Raw genomic sequence first — 9,649 nt, 5'->3', positions numbered from 1 at the left:
GTCTCTTGTCTTTTCCCAAAGTCAGTGCCTTGGTTAAGGCCACAAGTTCAGCCCGTTGGGCAGAGGTGCCAGCTGGCAAAGGCTCTGCCCAAACAGTCTCAGTTTCAGTTGTGACTGCTGCCCCCGCGTACCTTTGACCCTGATGTATAAAGCTGCTGCCGTCAGTGAACCAGGTAACTTCGGCGTCTGGCAGCGGATGGTCCTGTAAATCTTCCCGAACTCCATGAACCTGTGTCAATATCTCAGCGCAGTCATGGAGAGGGGTATCTAAGTCCGGGTCTGGTAACAGGGAGGCAGGGACGTAAGATGCCTAAGTCTAGGAGGCGACGGATATGTGGTGTGATGCCATTTTTGGCTTCCATTGACATCGGGTATTGTCGGACCCGAACTGGATCTGCCCCCGGCTTCAGCTCTATGAATAGAGCTGGGCAATGTTTAGCCAATCCCATACCCCCGGTTTCAGCCCATGCTTCCGGAAACTGCTGGAGCCAGGGCTCTATGTTTTGACTTTGTGAGGGTGGCCCCTGATGGAGTCGATATTCATCTTCTAATCTTAGAGTAAGTATGGTAATGGGTTGGTTGTGCGGGCCAGCCACTTGGGGGCCCCCTGGCGTAAAATGAATCTGGGCCCCCATTTTAGTGAGTAAGTCTCTTCCTAATAAGGGGCACGGGCTGTCAGGGATGACTAGGAAGGAATGGGTGACCTTTCCATTTCCTAGGTCCACAGTTCTCTGGGTGGTCCAGGGATATTTTCTTATTCCAGTAGCCCCTTGGACCCAGGAAGATTTTTCAGAGATTTTTCCATGGGGTCTGATCAAGACCGAATGTTGTGCCCCTGTGTCGACTAAGAATTGAACTGGGTTCCCCTCCACTTGTAGCGTTATAGGTTCGGGGAGGGGATCCGAACCCCGTCCCCCCTATTCTGCATCTTGAGTGAAGAGGGCGGGTGTGGTTTTTGGCGGCCACGGTTTTTGACCATGATGTGGCTTTTTCTTTTTAGGGCATTCTCGAGCCCAGTGGCCTTTTTCTTTGCAATAGGCGCATTGGTCCTTATCTAGGGGCTGGTGTTTATCCAGGGGCTTTTGGACAACAGTAGCCAGGACTTTGGTCATTTTCTCGGTGGCTTTAAGTTGCCTGTCCTCTGGAGTCTCTCTATTATTATAGACACGCTGGGCAATGCGGAGTAAGTCCTGAATCTGTTTTCCCTCCAGGTCCTCTAGCTTCTGGAGTTTCTTTTTAATATCAGTGGCTGCTTGATTTACAAAGGCCATTACAACAGCAGCTTGATTTTCGGGGGCCTCGGGGTTCATGGGGGTATACTGTCTGAAGGTTTCCATTAATCTTTCTAAATAAGCGGCAGGGCTCTCTGTCTTACCTTGTATTATTGAATACACTTTTGCCAAATTAGTGGGCTTGCGTGCAGCAGCCCGGAGACCCGCCATTAGAGTCTGGCGATAAATGCGCAGCCGTCCCCTACCTTCTGCCGTGTTGTAGTCCCAGCCATCCTGTGGGGGTCGGGTCAAGGGAAAAGCTGCGTTAATGAGATCAAGGTTAGCAGTGGGTTGGCCGTCATCTCCAGGAACCAGCTTTCTTGCCTCCAATTGAATTCGTTCTCGCTCCTCGGTGGTGAACAGGATTCGGAGGAGCTGCTGACAATCATCCCAGGTGGGTTGGTGAGTAAACATAACGCTGTCTAAGAGACTTATTAAATCTTTAGGGTTGTCAGAAAATCGGGCATTCTGGGTTTTCCAGTTATATAGGTCACTAGTAGAGAAGGGCCAGTATTGAAGTCGGGGATTCCCCGTATCATCGGGAGGCCCTATTTCCCGTAAGGGTAAAGCTACGGTGGAGTCAGGAAGGCGGAGTCCTGGCTCACGTGGGGCCCGCCTACGGGTATGTCCAGCCGGCCCTTGGACTTTGCCCCCACTAGGCATGGGCGCGGGTTGAGCCTCCCTATTCTCCAGTTCTCCTATGGGCTGGGCTATGGGAGGCTCTGCCGGCGCAGCAGGGATAAGGGCAGCTTGCGGAGTGCGAGGAAGAACCTGATAAGGGGGAGGGTCAAGGAAAGGTAAATCTTGGTTGTCGGGGAGATCAAAGGGTGCAGCTGGAGTTGGCGGCTTGGGAGAGTTTTTTTACTAAATCTTGCCACACCAGAATATAGGGAATCTGATCCGAGTGACCTTCTTTCCCTGGTAGGAAAATTTTTGATTTTATTTTAAGGACCACAGGGAGGCAGAAGGTTCCCTCTGTAGGCCAATTAACCCCAAAGGTGGGCCATTCAGAGCGGCAATAGGTAATTAACTTCCTTTTGTGAATGTCTAGGCTTAAGCTGTGTCCTCTAGCTTTTACGTCCCTGAAATTGGCGAGGAGGAGGGAGAGAGGGGTGCTCTGCGTTTGGCCCATATTATAATTCTGAGGAAGAGGAGAGGAGAAAGGGGGGGGGGCGCCGCTGGCCAGGGGGCAGGAAGGAAAGCCGCAGGGAGCTGAGAAAGGAGGAGAGAGAAACAAAGGATGGAATAATTAATTCTGATCAGCCGAGAAAACACTTAATTCCAATAAAACATCCGACCTATGAAAGAAAAACAAGAACTAACAAAAATCTTTCGCAGCGGTTCCAACTTTCTTGGCTAGCCCGACAGAGAGGGTTACGGCGGTATTTACAAGGGCCCCGGGGTGACAATACATTTAGACTGACAAAGAAGCACTCTTTAGACTGACAAAGAAGCACTCGCGTACTCGCCCGTCCGTCCCTCGCGGGAACTTAGGTGCCTCTTAGCATGGGCGGGCAGGTATAAACCCCCTGCTCGGATCAAAAAGATTTTGACCGCCTTAAGCCGTATGAGGATCACCGCGGAAATCGGGTTAGAGCCCACTCGAATCCCGTAGCTTATGCTGTGGGACTACACATAGGGTAAGTCAGGCGCGTGCCCCTGACTCCCAACAATCATTCCATTCAACAGACAGACACACAGACATACATCACATCAAAATACCGGTAATAATTGGCATGCCTAGATGGTTTTTCTTCTTTTTTTTTTAGACGCCTAGAGATATTTTTAGCACTCTGGAGGTTCATAAAGAAAATGAAAGTATTTAGTTCGCAGGCGCGTTGGGCGTAAACAGCCCCCAGAAAAGAATCCAGATGGGCCAAGGAGCCCCAGATGGACCGACCTGGTCCCCAGATGGGCCAAACAGCCCCAGATGGACCAACCTGGTCCCCAGATGGGCCAAACAGCCCCAGATGGACCAACCTGGTCCCCAGATGGGCCAAACAGCCCCAGATGGACCAACCTGGTCCCCAGATGGGCCAAAGAGCCCCAGATGTCAGTGGACGTCTCCAACTGACCCCGGCTGGGTGCCCTATAGCGCGTCCGCCAGGGTCACACCAGCTTCCAGACAGAACCGGTTCTCCAGAGAAGAAGCACAGATTAGAGAGAAAAGGAAGAACGTTAGAGCCGGCTTACTTACCGATCGGAATCAGATACGACCCATTGATCAGAAGTCTGGTGAGCTCGGGGGAGATCTCGGTGGGACCTCCAAATGTAATGCCCGATGTTCTAAAACCTCCCACAAAAGACCACCAGAGTCGTGAGTCAAAGCCAAGCGGCAAGGGTCGTTTATTGCAGGTTCGAACCTGGACCTCTGCGCACTCGTTGCCGGTGACACACAGAGGCCCCGATCAGAGTTGGTATAGGGTTTTTATAGACAGGGACAAACAGCATAGGTGAGTGAGGGTCCTGATAGGTAAATTCTAAAGTAAGGACATTTGTGGTTTTCTGATTGGGCGTCCTTTGTCTGTTACTTGTGGTGGGAGAGAGAAAAAAAAAAGGGGAAGGGGATAGGTGAGGAATGTGCTAAGCAAGCAGGTTTACAGAAGCGAGAAACGCCGGTTAGTTTATGTACAACCACTCATTCCATTACATTTAGGAAGGTTTACAACCCATTCTACTACACAGCGGGTTACATTCAGGAAAGGTCTCACAATGCTCATAGCAAACAGCAAGCAAAACAGACTTCTCAGCAATTGTATTTCTTATCAAAGATCCATAATAAACAGAAAAGAGAACCTAGCTTTAAACTAAGGTAGGGCTGTCATTTGGATTGTTCCTTTCATACCTATCAGATGATCTATTTATCTATAAGATTCGATCTATAATATTATAGGTATTATAGATCTATCAGATGATCTATTTATCTATAAGATTCGATCTATAATATTATAGGTAATGTCTGTTTCTTTATTGATTTCCTGTTTGGATGGTCTAAACACTAATGAAAGAGGGGTATTGAAGTCGCCTTCTATTATTATATTGCTGTCATTTTCTCTCTTCAGTTCTATTAATATTTTACTTATATATTTAGGTGTTCCGTTGTTGAGTACATATATATTTACAATGGTTGTATCCTATTGATGAATTGACCTATTTATCATTTATACTGACCTTCTTTGATTCTTGTGACTGATTTTGATTGAAAGTCTATTCTACCAATATAAACAAGTATTGGTACCCCTGCTCTGTTTTGGTTACAATTAGCAAAATATCTTTTATAATTCCTTCACTTTCAGTGTATGTGTGCTCTTAAAATTAAAGTGAGTCTCCTCTAGATTTCATATTGTTAAATACTATTTGTTTTATCTATTCCACCACTCTATGTTTTCTGATTGAAGAACTTAATCTATTTACTTTTAAAGTAACTAATGGTGATTCCCTCTCTCTCTCTACCCTCCTCTGCTCATGCTCTGTCTCTCTCTGTCTCAAAAATAAATAAACATTAAAAAAAATTTAAAAAAAAAAAGGGACGCCTGGGTGTCTCAGTCAGTTGGGTGTCCGACTTCAGCTCAGGTCATGATACCACAGCTCATGACTTTGAGCCCTGCGTCGGGCTCTGTGCTGAGAGCTCAGAGCCTGGAGCCTGCTTCGGATTCTGTGATTCCTGCTCTCTCTCTACCCTCCTCCACTCATGCTCTGTCTCTCCCTGTCTCAAAAATAAATAAACGTTAAAAAAATTTTTTAAAGTAACTAGTGGTGAGTACAGACTTTACTGCCATTTTGTTAATTGTTTTACAGCTTTTAGAATTCCCTTTGTTATTTTCTTTCTCCATTTCATCTTTGTGATTTGTTGGGGCTTTGTTTGTGGTGACATGTATTGACTTCTGTTTCTTTCTCTTTTGTGTGTCTACTAGAGGTTTCCTCTTTGTGGTTACTGTTAGGTTTACATAAAATATCTTCTATTTACAATAGTCTATATCAAGCTGATAACCACTTAAATTCAATGGCAAAAACAAAACAAATCAAACAACTCTATATATATACTTTCCTCCTCATAGTTTTTCATCTTTTGTTGTCCCACTTTACATATTTTTATATTTTGCATCTGTTAACAAATTAGCGTGGCTATTTTGTTTTTTTTTAACAAATTAGCATGGCTATTTTGTTGTTTTTAACAAATTAGCGTGGCTATAGTTGTTTTTTAATACTTCCATTTTTTAAGACTTACAAGTGATTTATGTACCATCATGACAGTAGTTGAGTATTCTGAATTTGACTATGTATTTACCTTTACCTCTGAGTTTTATTATAATTTTATATTTTTCCTATTGTTTGTTAGTGTCCTTGTTTCAACTTGAAGAACTTCTTTTCACATTTTTTTATTAGGTAGGTATAGTGGTGATGAACTCCATCAGCTTTTGTCTGTTAAGGGATTTTTTACCTTTCCTCATTTCTGAAAGACATCTTTGATAGGTATAATGTTCTTGTTTGGTGTTTTCTTTTTTTCTTCAAGCACTTTGAATATATCCCCCACTCACTCCTGTCCTGCAAAGTTTCTGTTGAGAAACATACTATAATCCTTGGTGGCAGGAGGGTGCCCTTGCATGTGAAAAGTCACTTTTCTCTTTCTGCTTTCAAAAGTCTCTTTTTTATTTGGATTTTGACAGTTTGATTAGAGTGTATCTTGGAATAATCTTCTTTCGGTCACTCTTGCTTGGGTTCTTTGAGCTTCATGTATCTGCATGTCCACATCTCTCCCAAGATTCAGGAAGTTTTCAGTTATTGTTTATTTATTTTTTTAATGTTTATTTATTTCTGAGACAGAGAGACAGAGCATGAGTGGGGCAGGGGCAGAGAGAGAGGGAGACACAGAATCAGAAGCAGGCTCCAGGCTCTGAGCTGTGAGCATAGAGCCCGACATGGGGCTCGAACTCAGAAACTGTGAGATCATGACCTGAGCCAAAGCTGGTCACTCAACAGACTGAGCCACCCAGGTGCCCCATGTTTCTTTAAATATGCTTTCTAACCTTTATTTTCTATTATAGTTCTTGAACTCTAAAAATGTGTATAAATTTGTTCTTTCCATAATATCGTATAGATCCCACATCCTTTCTGTACTCTTTTACTTTCTTTTTTTTCTTTTAATTTCTTTAACAATTTCAAATGGCTTATTTTTGAGGGTTTATTTTTATTACTTCTTTTATGTGACTGAGTGTGCTATTGAGGTTCTCTATTGACTTTTTCAGCTTTATCATTGTATTCTTCAGCTTTAGGATTTTTGTTTGATTCTTTTTTGTGGTTCTATTTCTATATAAAACTTCTCATTTTATTTACTCATTGTTTTCCTGATTTTTCTTACTTGCGTATGTGTATTGCATCTCACTGAGCTCATTTGAGATAATTTTTTTTAACGTTTATTCATTATTGAAAGATAGAGACAGAGCATGAGCAGGGGAGGGGCAGAAAGAGGGGGAGACACAGAATCCAAAGCAGGCTCCAGGCTCTGAGCAGTCAGCACAGAGCCCGATGCGGGGCTTGAACTCACAAACCGTGAGACCATTACCTGAGCCGAAGTCGGACACCCAACCGAATGAGCCACCCAGGCGCCCCGAGGTAATTATTTTTAATTTGACATCTGACAACCCATGGATCTCCATTTCTTTGAGGTCATTTACTAGAGATTTATGTTAGTTTCTTTTGTCAGTGTCACATTTGCCTGATTCTTTGTGATCCATGTAGCCTTGTGTTGGTGTCTGTGCATTTGAAGGAGCACACTTATTCCAATCTTACAGACTGGTTTAGGTTGTGCAAGGTTGAAGCTAAGTCTTGTGGCTGGTTCTGAAGTACAGTCTGTGTTTAGAGGACTTATTACCTGGGTCGTGAGCAGGTATGAATCATCTCTGGTCCTTGGGTGAACAGGTCTTCCAATAGGACTGGACAAGTGTCCACTTCAAGATCTGCAGATAGTGGGTCTGTTACCTGGTGCATGGATGGTTGTGGCTCCTGACAAGTCTCTGGGTGGACTTCTGACAGATCACTGGAAAATGTCCTAGGTGGGCAGGATTCGCCCCGGAACATGACTGAGAGGGGCTGGAACCATTACAGGGCAACTTCAGCATCCACTCTTGGGACTGAATCAGTGGACCTACCTCTTGGAACAAAGATGAGTGGATCTCTGGGCAGTCAAGATTATTGTGTGACTATAGGTACAAGGGACTAGAGCTGGTTACGGGACTGCTTGAAGTTCTATGGTTTGACTGAGATTGATGGGCCCATCTTTGGAGTTTGGGTGGGTATGCCTCCTGGTAGATCCCTGAGGGGGCAGGAGTGTTCTCTACCTATGAAAGAGAGGAGCTGGAGCCAAGTTTTAGGATTGGCAGTTGAATTGACATGTATTTCTTGGGTGGTCCCTGAGCAGTATGCAGGTGTGACTGGTGACCAAAAGTGGCTAAAGTCAAACCTTAGGCCATTTCAGGGTCTACAATTGGGACCAAGATTAGAGGGCCTGTTATCTGTAGCATAGATAGGTATGACTCCTGGCAATTTCCTGGCGAGATTTTGCTGGTGGCAAGACAAAGGCTAAACATGCTATAGCTGAACCCACAGTGGAGCAGAGCTGTTTCTGTGTTTGCAGCTAGGACCATAATCTATAATTCTCTCTCCTGAGCATGGGTGTGCCTTCTGAAAACATCCTTCTTCAGTCTTGGTTTCCGGTGAGGTTTCACCATCTCCTACTTGCATCTCAAAGTTCCCACAAAGTCACTTTTGTCCATGAATTACCAAATTATTGTTGGATATTGGAGAGAGTATCAGTGGAGGACTTTCTGTTCTTCCATTTTTCTGATGACACTCAACACATGAGGATTTAATTGGGATGATAGTCACTTAGAATGTCACAGGTAGCTGCAGTGGTTTTCACTTCCTTAGTATTGTTTAAATTTATGGTTTAAAGGTTATATCATTAAGGTACAGAAGAACAGAGAAAATGTAAACAAGCAGTAGATTCAATTTTTTTTTAATTTTTTCAAAGGACATTATAGTGTTACTTAAACTAAGCTGCCTACAAAATAAGCCCCATGATGAATTACAACAAAATGTTGTGGCAGAAAGGAGTATTCATGTGGGTGAATAAGAATCAGCCAGTGTCAGTTTTGATTTCTCCAAATCTTATAGAGCTGATTAGACAGAAGAAATTTATGATTATATTATATATACCATTCTACAATTTCTGCATTTTTCAAGGTCATTTACTTGAAGAGCGATTTCATCAAAAGCAAATATATTTCATTTTATTTGGGATGCCAAGATGGTGTGATGTTTTTGCAACTGAAAATAGTATTGGTGGAACAACACAATTCAATACTTGATAAATATCATTTTCTCAGGCCAAAGGCATTTAAAGTTTGAGTATTATAAAGTCCATTGCAGGAAAAAAAAAAAAAAAGACAAAATGGAAAACCATAGTGGTTATTAAAACTAAGTATTCAAGTTTCAAGGAAGGATAATTAACTAAGGTACTTAAAATTTCATCATATTCAACTAAAAAACACAAGACTGAAATAGTAATGCATTTGAACAGAATAAACAATAATAGATTTCAAAATGGTAGTATTTACATTAAAAATACTATCAATAATACTATAATGTTTTTTCAAAACAATCCTTTGCAGATGAGTGGAACTCAACATATGAGTAGTTTACATAAGTTTAGATCTCATAGAATATATGGAAAAAGAAGAGAATTTAGAAATGATCTAATGATGTTTTCTCATTGTATCTATGAATAAACTGAGACCAAGTATAATGAATGACTCATCCTAAACTACTAATTGTGGCAGTCAGAGCCAGAATTCTAAACACCTGACCTGAACTCTGTCTTAATATATATTATGCTGCAATTTTTAGTTCCAGCATAATATCTTCTGATGATAAAATTGAATATCTTATAGCTCTAGATGTAATACATATATATCAGAGTAAATTTGTAAAGTTTTGTTAATATATAGAAGATAACCTACTTATGCCTATGAATCTGTATATATTTAGTATAAATATATACCTGTATGTATATACAAATGTATTTTATAAATTATGGATCTCTATGGTTATAACAAACATATTTATAAAATCTCTGATTTATGACATAGGTTTTCTAGTTTTAATATAAAACAAAAAACAAAAAATCATTTGTCCAATGGGTGAAGGACACCATATGACCGTTTCTTCTATTCATGAGTTATCTCATGAGATCTTATGTAGTAGGTAGATAATACCCATATGTGATAGATATTAGGGCAACTAGATGAATTAACAACCGATTGTTGCTAACAACTGATTAATGAAAATCAGTTGTTAGTAATGATATCCAAAATTTATTG

General features: G+C 42.0%; 1 protein-coding gene across 1 annotated transcript; it reads right to left on the bottom strand.

Moving 5' to 3' along the window:
• Positions 1 to 811: 811 nt before the first annotated feature.
• LOC123603786 lies at positions 812 to 4,107 on the bottom strand. The gene has a single exon (XM_045489071.1). It carries the CDS (start codon positions 1,932 to 1,934, stop codon positions 918 to 920), a length of 1,017 nt encoding a protein of 338 aa, XP_045345027.1. The 5' UTR covers positions 1,935 to 4,107; the 3' UTR covers positions 812 to 917.
• Between the last annotated feature and the right edge of the window lie 5,542 nt (positions 4,108 to 9,649).

Source organism: Leopardus geoffroyi, chromosome A1, assembly GCF_018350155.1.
Source record: "Leopardus geoffroyi isolate Oge1 chromosome A1, O.geoffroyi_Oge1_pat1.0, whole genome shotgun sequence".
Lineage (NCBI taxonomy): Eukaryota > Metazoa > Chordata > Mammalia > Carnivora > Felidae > Leopardus > Leopardus geoffroyi.
Note: the sequence above shows the minus strand (reverse complement) of the source record. Positions and strands in the feature narration are given on the sequence as shown.